Genomic DNA, 19,418 nt, shown 5'->3' on the forward strand with positions numbered 1-19,418 from the left:
CAAATTTTGTCTCTTGCAGGCGTCCGTAAGCCTGCAGTTTGGGTAGTAGCACATTCATATGTCTACTGGGCGAACAAAAGGGCCGAACTTCGGCCTGGTGGAAAAAATCTAGGATTCCAATGGCAACAGATCTTCAAGTGCCTTTCACTTTCTCCCCGGCTGACCCCTGGAAGCTGTTGTCCCACCCTCCTTCCCTTATATATTCATCGATGCTTTGCACTGCCAGAAAAAATATATTATATACAAAAATATAAAGGAATTTTCTGTTTTATTCTCACCTTCCGGCGTCCCCCGCAGCTTTCCCGCTCCTCGCGATGCTCCCGGTCCCAATAATGCCTCGCGGCAATGACCCCAGATGACGTAGCATCTCGCAAGACCGCTACGTCATCACAGGTCATTGCTACAAAGCATCACTGGGAACGGAAGCATCGCAAGGAGCGGGAAGACTGCCGGGGATGTCAGAAGGTGAGAATATCATTATTATTATTATTTTTTTTTTTAACAATTATATTGTTCCCAGGGCCTGGAGGAGGGTCTCCTCTCCTTCACCCTGGGTACCAACCGCACATGATCCGCTTACTTCCTGCATGGTGGGCATAGCCACATGCGGAATGTAAGCGGATCAATGCATTCCTATGTGTGTGGAATCCCCGAGATTCCGCACAAAGAATGAACATGCTGCCTTTTTTCCTGAATGCGATTTTGCCGCGGAAATAAACGGAGCATGTGCACAAAGAATGCGGAATGCATTCTAATAATAGGATGCTTAACATATGCGTTTTTTTTCTCGGTTTTATTGTCTTTTTATAGCGAAAAAGAGCAAAAATTCCTTAACGTGTGCACACAGCCTAAGCCTTCACAGTCATGCAATAGGGCTTGCCAGGTTAATGTATGCCAAGTAGACCTCCTGTACTATGTGCATACCTTTATTCTTAATAGATTTGTTATAAACTTTAACAGCTTCATTTCTCCCCATCTATAGGCCACCTTTTGTCCTGCCACTAAACTTTATCCAACATGTATGGAACGAATGTAATACATCACATACTAATAAGCCTTACGAATGCGCTCAGCACACATAACTGCCAAGGCGGGATTCATCAGCAAGTGCAATATTAGTGGAGAAAATTTGGCTGAAAGAAAATCTGTCACCACGTTTTTGCTACCCCACCTGAGAGTAGCATAGAGTAGGGTTAGAGACCCTGATTCCAGCAATGTGTCACTTACTCGGCTGCTTGTGCAGTTTTTTTTTTTTATAAAATCACAGTTTTCTCTGCTGCAAATCTAGCAGTGTTCTGAATGTTGTTGAGCTCTGTATAACCCCGTCCACACCACTAATTGGCAGCTTTCTGTGTACACTGTGCATAGGCAGAAAACTACCAATCAGTGGTGTGGGCCGAGTTATGCAGAGTTCAAGAATATGGAGGACTACTTGACAGCCAGCAGGTTTACCAGTCCTCTAGTGATAATCTCCTGTTGATAAGAACAGTAATTCTATCAAAATTACAGCTAGCAGCCCAGTAAGTGACACATCACTGGAATCAGGGGCCATCAGGGTTATTTTACAGTAATACAATTATTTATTAAACCGGACAAGTCAAGAGAGATCACAGATTACTTCTGAAGTCCTATAGTAGGAATGAAGGGAGAACATAGGTCCCAAGTAGCAGGGTTGGAGCTTTAATTGGAGGACACCTAAAATAGGCCATAAATGGACAACCCCTCCGATCACATTACGCCTACATCCAAACATCTTCTCATGTGTAAATTACAGGAAATAAACTGCGGCTCTACAACTACCACGTCCTCCATGATTACATTTACGGCGGTAACACAAGAGTAAACGACTAAACACTTTTTACTGCCCTTCAAAAATTAAGCAAAGGTCTATGGAAGTCGAAACCCGGAGAGAGGTACTAACTCAAATAGACAAGTACGGGGTCCATCAATTATGTTTATAATATAAGATAAATATAGAGGGGATCACGTTTTACCCTCGACGAAACGCAATCCAGAATCTGAGACGTTGGAGGCCGCTCGTGAAGCGGCGGCGGCTCCTCTGGAGGAATGTAGACTTTATTTTGATAAGTGGTGTTGAGTTTTAGAAGAGGAGCTGATTACAAGGAGGAGAGAACGATCTCGGTGATACACGTCTCAAGACTCCGCTGGTCTGTCCTCAAACACTAATAATCTACAAAGGGAATGATTAAATAAACGGCAATCAGGAGATATATTCATAGTACAACGCTGCGGAAATCGGCTCACCAGGGACATCTGCATGTAGCTACGTGGATAATGAACAAGTACAATCCCTTACAGTATACCTTTCTATATGCGCTATGACGGCACATTTTACGGTGATGTACCCCATACAGTAAGGACCACCATTTACCGTATACACATACCGGCAGTGAACAGAGGCCATAAATGTGATGTGCACATAACCTTACCGATGCCAGACCTGCATCAATTCCTTCAGATCCTGTCTACAGGAACCTTTAATTGATAAAAGCTACCCCCAAGATGATTGAGGGACAATAAAAATACTACCTCAGCTTCCTCTACTCTTGGAAGGCTTTCTATAAGATTTTGGAAATGTCTGTGGGAATTTTTGCCCAATTACTCAGAAGAGCATTTGTGAGGTCCGACACTGATGTTGGAGGCAATCCCTGCATGTGTTGCGGCTGTCCAACAGTCAAGAGACATGGAGCCGCAGGGACAAGAGCATATTTTTCGAGCACGCCGACAATACTCTGTTAGGACACAAGCCTCCTCGGATAACACCTATTGCCCTCACAATCTCCATTTAGGAAATTCCAAATGTGTTTAGCGGTGTTGAGGTCAGGGTTCTGAGTGTCTGGTCATGTTCTTCCACACCAAAATTCCCCCAACCATTCTTTTATGGACTTTGCTTTGTGCCCCAGGAACAGTCATGGAGAACAGAAAAGGGCCTTCTAAAACTGTTCCCAAAATGGTGGAAGCTACAATTATCTATAATTTCTTGTATGCTGAGGCATCAAGATTTCCCTTTACTGGAAATAAGGGTCTCAGGCCGATCCCTGAAAAACAAACCCATAGCATTATCCCACCTACACAAATTTTATAACTGTCTCAATACAGCCAGGTAGGTAAATGTTCTCCTGGCACTCACCAAATCAGGACTCATCGATCTGAAATCAGACAGATAAGTGTGATCAGTCACGTTTCCACTGCTCCAGTGATGGGGATTTACACCACTACATCTGATGCCACACATTGGTCTTCCTCTGCTAAACTGTACAGCTGGCATAATGTTCTCAGGACAGTAACGTTCTCCAGGTATTCACCAAACCCAGACTCATCCATCGGGGAAGTGTTATCCATCACTCCAAAGAACATGTTTCCACTGCTCCAGAATCGAACGATGGTGTCTTTACACCACTCCATCCGATGCTCGACATTGTGGTTGGTGATGTAATGCTGTGTGCCGTGCTCGGCCACAAAGCTCCCGGTGAGGGCACAGTTTTGTGCCTATGGTAATAACGGAGGAGGTTTGGACTCTGCAGTTATGGAGTCAGTAGAGCGTTGGTGACTTATCTGGCCCCTGCTCCTCAGCACTCAGCGATCTCGCTCTCTTAGATTCCGTGGACTCCATTCAGTGGCTGATTTGCTGCGGTTCCTTCCACTTCTCAAAAATATTACTCACAGGTAATGGAGGAATATTTAGGAGGGAAGAAATATCATGAATGGACTTGTTACACCGGTGGCTCCTATTAGGACAGCGCTGGTATCCGAGAGCTCCCTTTACCACCAGCCAATCTGCCACACGTTAGTAAAGGTAGATGGGATGGCGAGAGGGATGGATGTTTTACACCGGGGGTCGAGAGACTGAATGTTATACACAGGGAGGGGGCTGAGGGGTGGATATTACACACAGGGAGGGGGCTGATGGGGCCGGATGTTATACACCAGGAGGGCACAGCTGATCCACCGCCGTGACACAGGATTGTGTCGGCTTCCTCCACTACGCCACCAACACTTGCCCCCTGCTGCCAAGGGATACAGAGACGGATATCATCCCCAGCTCTGCCTTTAATATACCACACCATACAGGGAGTCCACTTCCGCTATTATACCCCTGAATACATCTATGCCTCTGAATGCATAAGCGATACAGCATTATATGGTCTCATTCCCTCTGGGGCTTTCCAATTAACGCAGGAAGAACACAGCCCAAGCTGTATCTCTGACATTACACACAGGGCAGCTATAGGTGTCTTTCCAGCCGGAATTGCGGCTACAGTGCACTGGCAAGCGCTCCTTATGATTTCAGTATGGTTATGCAACTTTATTCCTTTACCTGACTCACCGGTCAAATAGGGTCCTTTCTGTACAAACAACAGAGTTAATACGGGCGATTTTGTGAACAAGGCCAAGGTTTGGCCGAAACGTCAATTCGCCAAGTACCTCTTTTTCATGAATTCAAATTTAATAAACTTTTTACAATTTGATAATATACGAGTGCAGTGATTACTTTGACTTTATGACTTGTGGGATCGAGTATCCCGTTCACTGGCACCGTGAACTTTAGTTGATTGAGTGCTAGCTTTCAATTCTTTATACACCAGGAGGGGGTGAGGGGCCAGATGTTAAACACCGGAGGGGGGTGAGAGGCTGGATGATAAATACCGGGAGGGGGGTGAGAGGCTGGATATTATACACAGGGAGGGGGCTGATGGGCTGGATGTTATACAGGTCCTTCTCAAAAAATTAGCATATAGTGTTAAATTTCATTATTTACCATAATGTAATGATTACAATTAAACTTTCATATATTACAGATTCATTATCCACCAACTGAAATTTGTCAGGTGTTTTATTGTTTTAATACTGATGATTTTGGCATACAACTCCTGATAACCCAAAAAACCTGTCTCAATAAATTAGCATATTTCACCCATCCAATCAAATAAAAGTGTTTTTTAATAACAAACAAAAAAACCAACAAATAATAATGTTCAGTTATGCACTCAATACTTGGTCGGGAATCCTTTGGCAGAAATGACTGCTTCAATGCGGCGTGGCATGGAGGCAATCAGCCTGTGACACTGCTGAGATGTTATGGAGGCCCAGGATGCTTCAATAGCGGCCTTAAGCTCATCCAGAGTGTTGGGTCTTGCGTCTCTCAACTTTCTCTTCACAATATCTCACAGATTCTCTATGGGGTTCAGGTCAGGAGAGTTGGCAGGCCAATTGAGCACAGTAATACCATGGTCAGTAAACCATTTACCAGGGGTTTTGGCACTGTGAGCAGGTGCCAGGTCGTGCTGAAAAATGAAATCTTCATCTCCATAAAGCATTTCAGCCGATGGAAGCATGAAGTGCTCCAAAATCTCCTGATAGCTAGCTGCATTGACCCTGCCCTTGATGAAACACAGTGGACCAACACCAGCAGCTGACATGGCACCCCACACCATCACTGACTGTGGGTACTTGACACTGGACTTAAGGCATTTTGGCATTTCCTTCTCCCCAGTCTTCCTCCAGACTCTGGCACCTTGATTTCCGAATGACATGCAAAATTTGCTTTCATCAGAAAAAAGTACTTGGGACCACTTAGCAACAGTCCAGTGCTGCTTCTCTGTAGCTCAAAAGTGGCTTTACCTGGGGAATGCGGCACCTGTAGCCCATTTCCTGCACACGCCTGTGCACGGTGGCTCTGGATGTTTCCACACCAGACTCAGTCCACTGCTTCCTCAGGTTCCCCAAGGTCTGGAATCGGTCCTTCTCCACAATCTTCCTCAGGGTCCGGTCTCCTCTTCTCGTTGTACAGCGTTTTCTGCCACATTGTTTCCTTCCAACAGACTTACCATTGAGGTGCCTTGATACAGCACTCTGGGAACAGCCTATTTGTTGAGAAATTTCTTTCTGGGTCTTACGCTCTTGCTTGAGGGTGTCAATGATGGCCTTCTTGACATCTGTCAGGTCGCTAGTCTTACCCATGATGGGGGTTTTGAGTAATGAACCAGGCAGGGAGTTTATAAAAGCCTCAGGTATCTTTTGCATGTGTTTAGAGTTAATTAGTTGATTCAGAAGATTAGGGTAATAGGTCGTTTAGAGAACCTTTTCTTGATATGCTAATTTATTGAGACAGGTTTTTTGGGTTATCAGGAGTTGTATGCCAAAATCATCAGTATTAAAACAATAAAAGACCTGACAAATTTCAGTTGGTGGATAATGAATCTATAATATATGAAAGTTTAATTGTAATCATTACATTATGGTAAATAATGAAATTTAACACTATATGCTAATTTTTTGAGAAGGACCTGTATACCAAGAGGGGGAGAGGGGCCAGATGTTAAACACCTTGGGGGGGTGAGAGGCCGGATGTTATACACCGGAGGGGCGTGAGAGGCCGTATGTTATACACCGGGCGGGGTGAGAGGCCGGATGTTATACATCGGAGGGTGGTGAGAGGCCGGACAATATACACTGGGGATGAAGGGGCGGATGTTATACACTTGAGGGTGAGGGGGCAGATGTTGTACACTGGGGGTGAGGAGCCGGATGTTATACACCGGAGGGGGGTGAGAGGCCGCATGATATACACTGAGGGTGAGGGGGCAGATGTTATACACTCGGGGTGAGGGGCCGGATGTTGTACACTGGGGGCTAGGGGGTGGATTTTATAAACCGGGGAGCAAGGGGGCGAATGTTATACACCATGGGGTGAGAGACTGAATGTTATAAACCAGGGGTTGAGGGGCTGGATATTATATACTTGGGGGCGAGGGGCCGAATGTTATAAATGTTTTAAACCAGGGGGTGAGGGGCTAGATGCTACACACTAAGGGGGGTGAGCAGCCGCATGTCTTACACAGGGGGCAACGGGACTGAATGAGAAACCTGAATTCAATGAGTTTGAGATGTGTCCAAGTACGTCTGTCCACATAGTGTGTTTAGCAGCATATGGAGCTTGTCACGTTGACTAAATGGACGATAGCTCCTGTTTGCAATGCTTTGATCTGGCTTGACAGAAGTAACAGATGCAATAAAAGAATCCTTTAAATCAGCAATACCCTCACTTATTAGAATGGATGGCTCCCAGAAGAGCAGCACTCATGTCCTATAGTCGTGTATCCCTGCACGATCCATTATTCCCTCTATACAGAACAAAGGGCCGGAAACCCAGACGGAGAATACGATAGTGCTCTCACGTAACCGCAGCTGAAATATGGAATGGCGGCCTGTCCTGGGTACGCACATCATCCATACACAGCTATAAAACCTTAAGTGCCTGTTCCACAGAAGAAACAAGCGTGATGTAAAGTCTTCCAGGTTACTTCAAGGAAAGAACACGTGCGATATCCTCTCTCTTCCACCTACACTTACATGATTTTCGGTTGGAGGCTTTCTGCGGCTGGGTCAGCACCACGGGTTTTCTTAGTGCAAATCTCCTGCAGTTGAAAGAGAAAGTCTATGAGAAACTATGAAAACTCAACATCTCCATTATGGGATTAGGACTTTTTATGAAACACATCTTGCATCTAACTCTGTTATTTATTTATTTTTTTCTTATTTTTTATTTTGTAAAAATAATCTTGTAACAGAAAAAAAAAAAAAAACTAATTGCCACCTAATCTACGCAGGCTTCGACCAAAAATGAAACCACCAGCGGAATTTTTTTTTTTTTCTGTACTTTCCTTTTGTAACTGGTCCAAAAAAATGGTACAATACTTATTCCTGTAGAGCACATCAATGGAGATTGTGATACTGATGTGCTATTTTCCATATGGTCTTACTCCAATCTGGACCAGAACTAGTCCTATCGTTTTCGGTCATTATTCTTTTTTTGGCCAGACAGGCGAGGAAGTCTGAAATATTATTATTTTTTTTTTTTTAAAGTGTTTTTAAGTTCATTTTCGGACGGTCGTGACCCCTGATACTAGTGAACCTACTACAGTGGTAAGCTACTGTCAATATGGTGAAGCGTAGGACAATTCAAGGCAGAAGAAGAGAGTGAACGTCAGAGCTAACCTCTCCTGGAATTGTTTGGAAGGGATCAGTCCGGCTCTGGGATTGGCATCACCTTCGTGCTTGGCCTGCCACCAAGTCGCATCATCCTGGCACATGATCTGAAGAATATCTCCCTTTCTGAACGCCAGCCCGGCTTCTTTACAGGGAATAGCTTTATCCTCACTAGGATAGTAGTCAAAGAGAGCTTTAACAAACATCTGTAAGAGAAGGGAGGAGAGCGGATTAATGAAACATGGCACACCTGACGCCCAAGAACCGCACGTCAAATATCTTGTCACCAGACATCACTTGCCTGTGATCAGCCATGTCTTCCACTGATCATTTCTAAGGAACATTTTGCAACCAAAACATTCATTTTTATTTAATTTTTTTTCCTTTTAAAGGATATATCAGACTTCAAAGTATTAAAGGGGTTGCCTGGCGTTGGGGTAGAAGTCTGAAGTCACTATGTAACTGCAGACTTGTGAATCCTCACGTCACACAATAATTTGGAGACAACTCATGACCATAAGTATGCAATTTGCATCCATGCGGTCATGTGCACACTAGACGTGGCCGATCACGTCTAGTCAGAATGTGTCCGGCATCGGAGAACAGCGTGCCGAGAGGATTAACAAATCCGCAGTCACATAGAGCGACCGCAGACGTGTAGCCTATGGCTGAGAAAACCCATGCATTATTAAATAGATCTGTTAGACTTTCATAAAACTGGTATATTTACATGGAAATTCCAAGGGCTGTACAATCCGGGTATATAAAGATGAGAATTTTAAGCTTTAGCTGAACAGCTTTCAAAAAGGATTAAACAATTATTCTCAGAAGGATTTTCACAGTCATTACACCAGCCTCATCAGGTATACTAGATCTAGACATTAACGTAGGCAGTCCGTTTTGTGAAATCTGGCGACAGATCCGTTTGTGTTCCAATCCGAGTTGGAGACTAACACATAGATGCTATCACTTTAACATTAAAAAAAATGACGAAACATTCTGCATTATTGTTTTATGCTAAAATGACCGACACCACAATGAACACCCAACAGATCCCACTATAGGTGCACTATGAGGTCCATTAAGAGTCAAGAGTTTTCATCATGCGAAGGATCGGGCCCACTGACATTAAAGGGAACCTGTCACCCCGAAAATCGCGGGTGAGGTAAGCCCACCGGCATCAGGGGCTTATCTACAGCATTCTGTAATGCTGTAGATAAGCCCCCGATGTATCCTGAAAGATGAGAAAAAGACGTTAGATTATACTCACCCAGGGGCGGTCCCGCTGCTGGTCCGGTCGGATGGGCGTCTCTGGTCCGCTGCGGCGCCACCCATCTTCATTCCAAGACGTCCTCTTCTGGTCTTCAGCCACGGCTCCGGCGCAGGCGTACTTTGTCTGCCCTGTTGAGGGCAGAGCAAAGTACTGCAGTGCGCAGGCGCCGGGCCTCTTTGACCTTTCCGGCGCCTGCGCACTGCAGTACTTTGTTCTGCCATCAACAGGGCAGACAAAGTATGCCTGCGCCGAACCCGTGGCTGAAGATCAGAAGAGGACGTCTTGGAATGAAGATGGGAGGCGCCGCAGCGGACCAGACACGCCCATCCGACCGGACCAGCAGCGGGACCGCCCCTGGGTGAGTATAATCTAACGTCTTTTTCTCCTCTTTCAGGTAACATCGGGGGCTTATCTACAGCATTACAGAATGCTGTAGATAAGCCCCTGATGCCGGTGGGCTTACCTCACCCGCGATTTTCGGGGTGACAGGTTCCCTTTAATACTGTTTTGCTCCTTGGTTGGATCAGAATAATGGAAATGATCAGTGGACATTTGAGCAGAATTTAATACAAATGTGCCGGTTTTTATACTCTATTTTATTTACAATGAAAACGAGAAAAAAATGGATATGACGGAAACCGGTCAGTAAACGTGCTTAAAAAATGAAGGATCACAATGGGTGAATCCTATCCATCATGGATAACAGTGAGATAAAGACATGATGCCACTGAGGACGGTGCCACAGATAGCTCAGATCTGTGTTAGGGGTCCGTCATGGCTCCTCTTGGCCATTCCAGTATTTCTGATTGCGACTTCAGCACAGCATTTGCTGCAGAACCCATCATATTGTCATGGCCGCCATCACAGAAACTAGAACGACCATCAGCATTCCCGGAGAACCACGGGCTATCCGTGCAGGTTTGGTTTTGTAGTTTGATAATGGCCGCATCAGCTTTAGAGTTGACCAGAAAGATCTGCAGGACTCTGGTCCTGTGTCCATCATGGTGCTCCACAGCAGCTGGACAAACCTCCTAGGCCGGCCATCGATTGCTGGCATCCTTGGCACCTGTTACGACTCTTGGGTCCCTGTCATGGCGTGACACACACCACAACATCACCTGAGGCCTAGTGACATGACAGGAATGAGGACTTATAATCACAAGAGGTGCCCAGTGTGCCAGCATGCGAGTGTCAGCCATGGAAGTTCACACTGCCCTCATCCGGTGGACACCGACTACCGACTTGGATGCCGGATCAGGGTCCTACGAATCCTTTTTCTCAAATCCAATGACTTTTCATCAGTTTTTTTAACCATCATTCCACAAAAACTATAATTACGGTAAGGCTCTGTTCACATCTACATTGTGGTTTCCGTTTCTGACAGATTTGCTGCATCGGACAAATGACAGCGACGCTAGACGGAACCTCGTAAGCACATAATAGAATACGCTGGCTTCCATAATCATGGTGGGACGAATAATGCCATATGTTGTTCTATTTTTCCCCCATCAAACCTGCCATAGTCTTCAAAGTAGGCTCCAAAGTGATGTACAAGTATCAGACAGAAAAGATAGAACTGAATAAGCAGCATTTACTGCCCATAACTGCACAGACCAGGGAAACATTCAGAACCACACAGGTCTGAAAACATTCACAAATCCAACAAGGCCCGTTGGGACTTGAGTACAGTAAGGAGCAGCGATTACCTTGCCATCGTTGTTTGGCGACTCTTCTTTGATACTAGGTATGATTTTAAAAGTAATGGCACCCTGTGACTGGGCCTGGAATAATCAGAGAGGACAAATGCTGTTAGATATGGGTATAGTATTAGGAAATAAGATAATTAGCGTTGGAAGAAGGAAAAAAAAAAAACACACAATAAGACAAACAACGGTTTCACACAGAATCCAGTTACTATCACGTCATCGTAAAAGGTTCAGGATCACCGAGTAATAGGAGTTTAAAGAGAATCTGTCAGCAGGTTTTTGCTATGTAGTCTGAGAGCACCATGAAGTTAGGGGCTGAGATACTGGTTTCAATGATGTGTCACTAATTAGGCCTTGTCCTGTAGTTTCAATACAATCAAGCGTTTTATCAGCAGGAGATTATCACAACAGGACTAGCTGCCCACTTTCAAAACCTTGCATCAACATCAAAGCAGTGAGAAACGCAAATGCCAAATTTTAGACTGGATTATAGAAAGAAATTGGTGTGAAATAAACTTTGTGCGAATATTATTATGAAGGGGAAGGGAGGGTGGGCAAATTATTTATGGGTGCTCCAAAAGGAGCCCCAAACACCAAGAGAACAGATGGACTTATATTGATGGCTGGCTAGAAATCCTTATAGGATGAAGTGAGGATATGTTCGGAATTCTGATGTTTTTGCCCGCAGACAAACGGAGACGTCATGTGGATGGACAAATCTGCCGCTGATTTGGAAGAAGTGACTTATTCTGCATCTAAATCTCGCTGCAATTTTGTCTATAATTATATACCGTAAATTAGTCCAAATACGTAAGCAACTGTGGTCGGAAAGTCATTGCTACAGTGCTGGGCTGACCGACCACCGACACTGCAGGGCTAATACACAACACGATCATTGTGAAATGTGGCAAAACAGGAAAAACACCCAAGAATGCCACATTATCCTTTTCATTACCAATATATGAATGATTTCTTCAGGTTTTTTATCTTCCACGCTTATTCCGTTCACCTCCCTCAGTTCATCACCCACGTGGATGAGACCTGGGGAAATAAAAGACTTGTACGTGAGCTGAAAGTGACATTGTAGATCGGATCCGATCGATTCCATCAGAACAGATCTCACCGCTTCTGTCCGCAGCTCCTCCCCGCATTATCCTGGCCACAACAATAGCGCCCGTACTCTCATCTTTCTTTATAGTGGCCCCCTAAATACAAAAATAAAGAATGAAATGTCACACAATAAAATGTGAGTAACCTAAAGTTTTGAACAAAAGGAAAAAATGTAAAGAAAAAAAAAATTGGTCATAATACAATGATCTATATACCTGAAAGACAATTAATCCCTGTATGACCTTGTGATTTTTTTTTTTTTTGCGCTGTCATTTTTTTCCCCTTCTCTTCTTCCAAGAGTCATAGCTTTTTTATTTTTCCGTCAATATAGTTGTATGAGGGCTTGTTTTATTGCGGGACAAGTTTTATTTTTGAATGACACCATTGATTTTACCATATAATGCATTGGAAAATGAGGAAAAAAAATTTCAAGTGCGGTGAAAATGCAAAAAAAAAAAAAAATGCAATTCCACAATAGTTTTTTTGTTTCTTTTTTTTTATTTACCATGTTCACATATGGTTAGTCACGTCAGTACGAGTAAGCAGATAGCAAACATGTCTAAAGTTTGGTTTTTTTTTTTAAGTGGTGAAAAAAAATTCAGAAATTTCTAAGAAATTTTTTTTTAGCTTATTTCGCCATTTTCATTTTTCATGAGCCCTGAGCTGACGTTTTTACTGATAACATTTTGGGGTAGGTACTATATTTTGATCGCCTCTTATTGTATTTTACTGCAATGTTTCATCGGCCAAAAAAGTAATTTTTTACGCTATTTACTGATAGGATTGTTTTTATATTTTGACAGATTGGACATTTCTGAATGCGGCGATATCAAATATGTGTGTGTATTTTGTTATTTTTTGATTGATTAAACCAGCCATCAAGTTCGGGGGAAAATATGGGCTCAGCGTCCGAACTCGCATGGAAGGCAGGGACAAGACCTGTGACGTACAGTAAATATATGTCAAAGGTCGTGAAGGAATATGATTTATTTATCCACTTATGAGCCATTTCTATTCCTCCACAGGGCAATGGACTCATCGTCAACTCTGAAAAACAACTAAAAACACAGTCTTGGTCAAAGTAAACTATACTATCAGCTCATTGATGGATCAATAACAATTGCCTATTGATGTCTATGGGGAGGAGAAGGGAGGTACTCTCACAATGCAATTGACAGACCTGGCAAATGAAAGAGCAGCAGCTTCTAGTAAATGATTTATCTTGCCCCAGAACTGCATTCACAGCTACACTGCTCAGTACTGCAGTATAATGTCAGCCATGCTGCCGATATATACTACATAGACACAGGAGAGCAGGAATCCCTCATGTCTGTGTGTGCTGTGTATGGGAGACATCATAGAAGCTAGTCTCCACCCGGTAGCTCAGAGAAAACTGGAAATTAGAGTTTGTAGGGGAAAAAAACATGTATCCTGCATTTTTTTGTTACAAGTCATATAATGACCAGAAATAGTGCTATCATGTACACACACAGACAGCTTATTCTGACAGGTATGCGTTACGTGGAAATCAGCAAAAGAAAAAACTGTACTTAGCCATCACATAGGCAGCACAGTGGCTCAGTGGTTAGCACTCTTGCTTTGCAGCGCTGGGAGTCCTGGGTTTCCTCCGGGCACTCCGGTTTCCTCCCACATTCCAAAGACATACTGATAGGGAATGTAGATTGTGGATTGGTGACAACGTGCTAATTTTGGACAACCCCTTTAATACTAGGCTGATACATGCTGTTATTGAGACATCACTTGTCAGTAGCCATCTCAATGTCATCAAAGGCAGCATTTCAAAGGGAAGTGACACATCCTAGATAACTCAAGATCCACCTTTCATGATATATGACGATCACAGCTCACCTCCTCCGCCTTCCTGCACAATGCCCACTGCAGATCACAGCATGCCTAGAAAACTCCCAAAGAAGTCAGTAAATATCTCCAGTGTATTGTACCTTTGGCTGCTGCAAAGCAAACCCCTAAGTGTTACTCACTATAGATACGAGATGATGGCTTCCATGCGATAAAAAAAATAAATTAGTAAAAATATAGGTTTGTGAAAATATGTTTCACTCTTCAGTTTTATTATCACAAAATAATACAGGTCATCCTCTTCATGGGTATGTGCACACGATGAGTATTTGGTGCAGTCATTTCTGCATTGGCATGAAAAACGTATTGTAAAATAGGTGCTTTTTTTATGTTTCTGGCGCTGATTTTTCCCTTCTCAGGAGTAAAATCTGCAGCAAATCTGCAAGTCAAAAATAAGCAACGTGTGCACGAGGCTTCAGGGGTATGGGCAGATTGCAGAAATTTCTACATCGATTGGCAGGAAAACACAGCCTCAAAAAAGTTGCGTTTTCGGTGCATTTTTTTCAGTGCACTCAATGGGTAAAAAAATGCACTGAGAAATGACATGCTGCAAATTATTTTCTGCACCAAATCTGCAAGTCAAAAATACTCAACGTGTGCGTGACACTTCAGGTTTCTCATTCACTTTGGAAAACAAACAAACAAAAAAACGCAACAAAAAGGCACCATACTGCAACGTGTGCACACAGCCTTGGGGCCTGTGCAGACTTGTCAAGTTTTTATTTTCTGTGCAGATTTGTCACAAAACTTGAAGAGTTTCCTGATCCCTGCACAGTTAAGCGTCCCTACGTGTTGAACCTTCCCATCCGGCGCAGTGGGTGATACTGTGGGAATAGTCCATTGCCCGGGTTATGGACGGCGAGTTATCGGTAAGCGGTAGACTGCGTCCTGCGGGGTCGGGGGTCGTCTTATTGGGGCGCATCCAGACATATAAAAGGGAAACAAGCCCAGAATTTAAAAAAATAAATAAAACAAGCTGCGTTGTTTTCAGTCGTTTTCTCCAAAAACATGCCTGATGTTTCTTGTGTTTGGCTTCGCTCGGAGGGGAAAAATAACGACGGTAATGAATTATCAGTGAGGTCCTGTGCTGGATTTACACATTAGGGACAAGAAATCCACATAAACCCAAACACAAAACTTCTCATTGCGTGGACTGTGCCCAGACAACACTTAACTATACCCTGGAGCTGAAAACGGCCTCAGTAAATAGCCGAGCCGCTGTCCTGCCGTCCGACGCCAAAGATGTCTATCTGGAGACAAGCGCTCACTGTGTGAGTCACAGAGACACTGCGCGTTTTCTTTTTTTTTCTCATTTTTTCCCTGCGCTCAGAAAGCGACTTTACAGACATCTCTTCTCACTTCCTCCTGACAAAAACAAATATTCTACATAACACGTATAAAATTTCCCGGATATTCCTTTCTGCAATAAAAATAAGTGCAGCCGTTACCAACAGATATTTACTTAACACCTTCCTGGCCGGATGGCGCACATGGCTATTTCGCCGAGCGGGTGGGAGATGGGGAGGAAAGGTCTTTACGTCGTGGAACCTCATCCTCTTGGTTTTCCAGATATCCCCGAGCAGATATCGTCTTTCCGCAGATGATTATCCGGAGTGGAGTCGCGCCTTAGTCCTGGATACTGAAGCACAATACACCTACGACACGCAGCGGGGATCCGCCGAGCCTTTCACAATTACCGTTATCAATCACGCAGATGAACGGGTTACAAACAGGACACGGACATTTCCTTTTACGACTCCGCTGAGTAAATAAGGCTGCTGAGTTACAGTATGACAGTAAATCTATGTACCTTATGTGATCGGGACATGAGAGAGAATGCAGGTGGACGGATAATCTACGTGAAAAATGAAAAGAAAACTGGCCAAACACATTCTGTAGCTGTCAGGCGATTATTATTTGGTGGGTCTTCTTAATTCTTCTGAAATAGTCAACTTTTTACAAGCAAAACATAATAAACTTTGCAATAAATGTGATCAGAGAAATGGACTATTTTTCCTCCACTCATGAGCCACTTCTTACTCCTGAAGTCATCCTAAACTCTAAGACAAATAGTGCTGCTGCTTTGAATTAAAAAGGTGGGCTGGAAGTATTATGTATTTTAATCCTAAATCCCTATTTATATAATGTCATAGTCTAATCTCTTTTCTAATTTACTTTAATTAAAAAGTCCTTCAAGTTCCCTCACCATTTTAACAGCTTTATTGTTTATTTATTTATTTATTAGTGCTTCCTTTTTGATGTCTGATCTCTCCTTCACCTCCCATATACAATCTCTTGCCCGCTCGTGCCGCTTACACCTAAAGAACATCTCTAGAATCCGCCCTTTACTCACCATGGAAACAACAAAAACCCTCACTGTCGCCCTGATCCACTCCCGCCTGGACTACTGCAACGCTCTATTAATTGTCCTCCCCCTCACTCGACTTTCCCCTCTCCAGTCTATCCTTAATGCAGCAGCCAGGGTCGTCCATCTGGCTAATCGTTACTCAAATGCATCCGCTCTTCGCCAGTCATTACACTGGCTGCCCATTCATTATTGGATACAATTCAAAGTACTTGTTCTCACCCACAAAGCTCTCCACAGTGAGGCACCCCCATACATCTCCTCGCTCATTTTGATCTATCGGCCTAACCGACCGCTGCGCTCTGCAAATGACTTTGAACTAACCTCTGCACTAATCTCCACCTCCCACTCCCGACTACAAGACTTCTCCCGTGCTGCGCCAATCCTCTGGAATGCTCTACCCCAAGAAATTAGGACCATCCACAATTTGCATAGTTTTAGGCGCTCCCTCAAAACACATTTGTTCAGAGCGGCCTACCACGTTCACTAATCAGTTATTGTGTTTGTGTGTAGCCCATTCACTACTTCAATCTATCCCCCACCCCCTGAAGATGGCTGGACCATCATTGTAAATACATCATTGTAAATACACACCTGTACTTTGCATCTCCCCACCTCATTGTAGATTGTAAGCTCTCACGAGCAGGGTCGTCTTATTTCGCTTTAATTATTGTATTGTTAACGTTGTTACTTATGACTGTTGTGTTTGAAACTGTTAAACTGTAAAGCACTGCGGTATATGTTGCCGCTATATAAATAAAGATTATTATTATTATGACGCTTCCTTTGAGAATCCCAGTGCATGTTCAGATAGTGGAGTAATAATCAGGGGGCAGAGGCCGGAGTCGCTGCAGCAGCATTTGTTCCCTTCCTTTGATGTTTGGCTCATTGGCTGTGCCAGTCCCTGCTCTACTGAGCAATCGTCAGTTGTCAATTGCTTTCTTGTAACTATTTATTAGATTCCTTTGCGACTTTATCTCAAGTTTTTATCACACCCCAATTCAGAGTGCAGGAATCCCCCGTCTGTATGTGCTGTGCAAGGGGGACCGCAAAATAGCTAAAAAATGCCCATTAGCTCAGATGGAACTGTAAAATATGCAAAGGAACCTGCAGAGGCTGAACAATGGATACAAGCAATATAATGGTCAGAAATACTGTATTCATCGTGTAGACACTTCTTCTGAACTTTCATGCAATGAAGGAAGGAAATGTGCATGTAATTAACGTAGTTAGAGGACATCCTAAAATCCATTTATTCTGGAATACTACAGAAGTGGCCAGAAAACATCCAACCTGTCTAATAAACATAACTTATCTATTGAGATGAAAACTGGACAGCTTCCATTACGTATGCAAGCCTGGCCATACATGTTTGGGAGAGAAGATATTGGTACCACACCAGTCAAAGTCTATGGGACCGACGGAGACGGCCAAACAGACCTCAGCTCCATAGACATTAACAAGAAAAGCTCCATTCAAGTTTTTCCTGACTATAGGGGCTCAAGATCCCTATTTGATACCCTCCTTACCAATCCTATGGAGGGGTGTTTTTATATCTTTGTTATTGCTTTGGTTATATAGCGCCATTAATTACACAGCGCTTTACACATATTATCATCACTGTCCCTATTGGGGCTCACAATCTAGAATCCCTATCAGTATGTTTTTGGGGAGCGGGAAGAAACCAGAGAACCCGGAGGAAACCCACGCAAACTCGGGGAGAACATACAAACTCTTTTGCAGATGTTTTAATGGGTACATGGGTAAAAATGAGCATTTTGTAGACTTATAGGTAACATGATAGTCAAATCCTAACTCACCAGCGGCTCTCTGTTTTTGACAAGCCGAATAATTTTGACTGAATCTTCATCGTCGTCAATGTCATCAGGAATGGGAGGCAGCACGGGATCGTAGCTTTTCAGCGCCACGGTGTCATGTACGGATAGTAAAGCCTGCAGAAGACAAGAGAATGATATCCTGAAATACAGACTCAGGTAAATGTGGTCTAAAGCTTGTTCTCTGGTGTGTTAAGCAATGATTGCAAATAATGGTTAAAAAAATAATACTATTCCCATATTCCTCCTTCTTCAAAAGGATTATGGCCATAAATATAATACAGCTACTGAAAGGTGAAAATTAAAAAAAACGAAAAGATGTAAACTGACAAAAAGGTGGAATTACTCGATGAACAATGTCACGTCCTTATGCAACTGTCCCTTCCTACTTATATAGCATCAGTACATATAGATCCACCGAGAGCACACATTCAATCTTTCAAGACAAGAATTTTGGTTATGAAGATGTAGACTCCTATCTACTGAAAAAAAAAGAAACCTAAAACTATACATAGACATAACATTACCAGACTTCTAGCATCGCTAGCTGAAAGTAATTTTAAGGAAATGTCTGAGTAAGAAAAAATTGTCATGATTTAATTAAGGCGATTCTAGGACAAATAGACGGAAATCCACTGAATTACTTGTTTCGGTCTATGTTCTATCTAATTGACCAAAACTGATGGAGTTGTAGCAGCGCTACAGCTTAGGATGAAAGGAGCTGTAAAGACGAGGCGGCGACAAGACAGAGCCACAGCCTCTTTATTCCCCACAATGGCGGGTTCAAGGGTCCGACCTCAACTGATCAGAAAACGATGGAGTATATAAACAATGCTCCATGGAAACACTGTCAATATACCTCCAGAAAAAGAGAAATCCACCATTAGCCATCCTGAGGACTATTAGCACTTTTACAAGTTAACAGGCAAAAAGAAAATTAAGAGTAGCAGAGCTTGACAAAGTTCTGTGCGAAGGGAAATCAAGAAAATGGAATACAAGACTCACAGGTAACATGGAGTATATGTATACACTAGATAAAGAACTCACTGAGCGTGGCACTATAACAAGGTACCACTGGTGTAACAAGTCAGCTTATAATACGACAACAAATTAATATTACAAGAACAAGGGAAATAAACTGTGTAACATATAATCCCTTAAGGCCATGCTCACACGTTCCTGATTTCCCTGCTGTTTTTTCTGCACTAAAAACCGCAGCTCTTGGCAGAAAACGCAGGTGC

General features: G+C 43.3%; 1 protein-coding gene across 4 annotated transcripts in view; it reads right to left on the reverse strand.

The window, feature by feature from the left end:
- The window catches only part of MPP7 (MAGUK p55 scaffold protein 7), a 394,349-nt gene that overhangs the window by 114,763 nt on the left and 260,168 nt on the right, over positions 1-19,418 (reverse strand). For 2 of the 4 annotated variants that reach the window (XM_069729627.1, XM_069729628.1), the window contains 6 exons: positions 18,163-18,294; positions 12,113-12,194; positions 11,945-12,030; positions 10,990-11,064; positions 8,020-8,216; positions 7,342-7,439 (listed from right to left, as the gene is read on the reverse strand). In XM_069729627.1, coding sequence (XP_069585728.1) covers positions 7,342-7,439; positions 8,020-8,216; positions 10,990-11,064; positions 11,945-12,030; positions 12,113-12,194; positions 18,163-18,294 — 670 coding nt within the window. The remainder of the gene's footprint in view (positions 1-7,341; positions 7,440-8,019; positions 8,217-10,989; positions 11,065-11,944; positions 12,031-12,112; positions 12,195-18,162; positions 18,295-19,418) is intronic. The other 2 variants (XM_069729630.1, XM_069729629.1) reach the window with 1 other exon arrangement.

This window comes from Ranitomeya imitator, chromosome 6 (genome assembly GCF_032444005.1).
Source record: "Ranitomeya imitator isolate aRanImi1 chromosome 6, aRanImi1.pri, whole genome shotgun sequence".
NCBI classification, from domain to species: domain Eukaryota; kingdom Metazoa; phylum Chordata; class Amphibia; order Anura; family Dendrobatidae; genus Ranitomeya; species Ranitomeya imitator.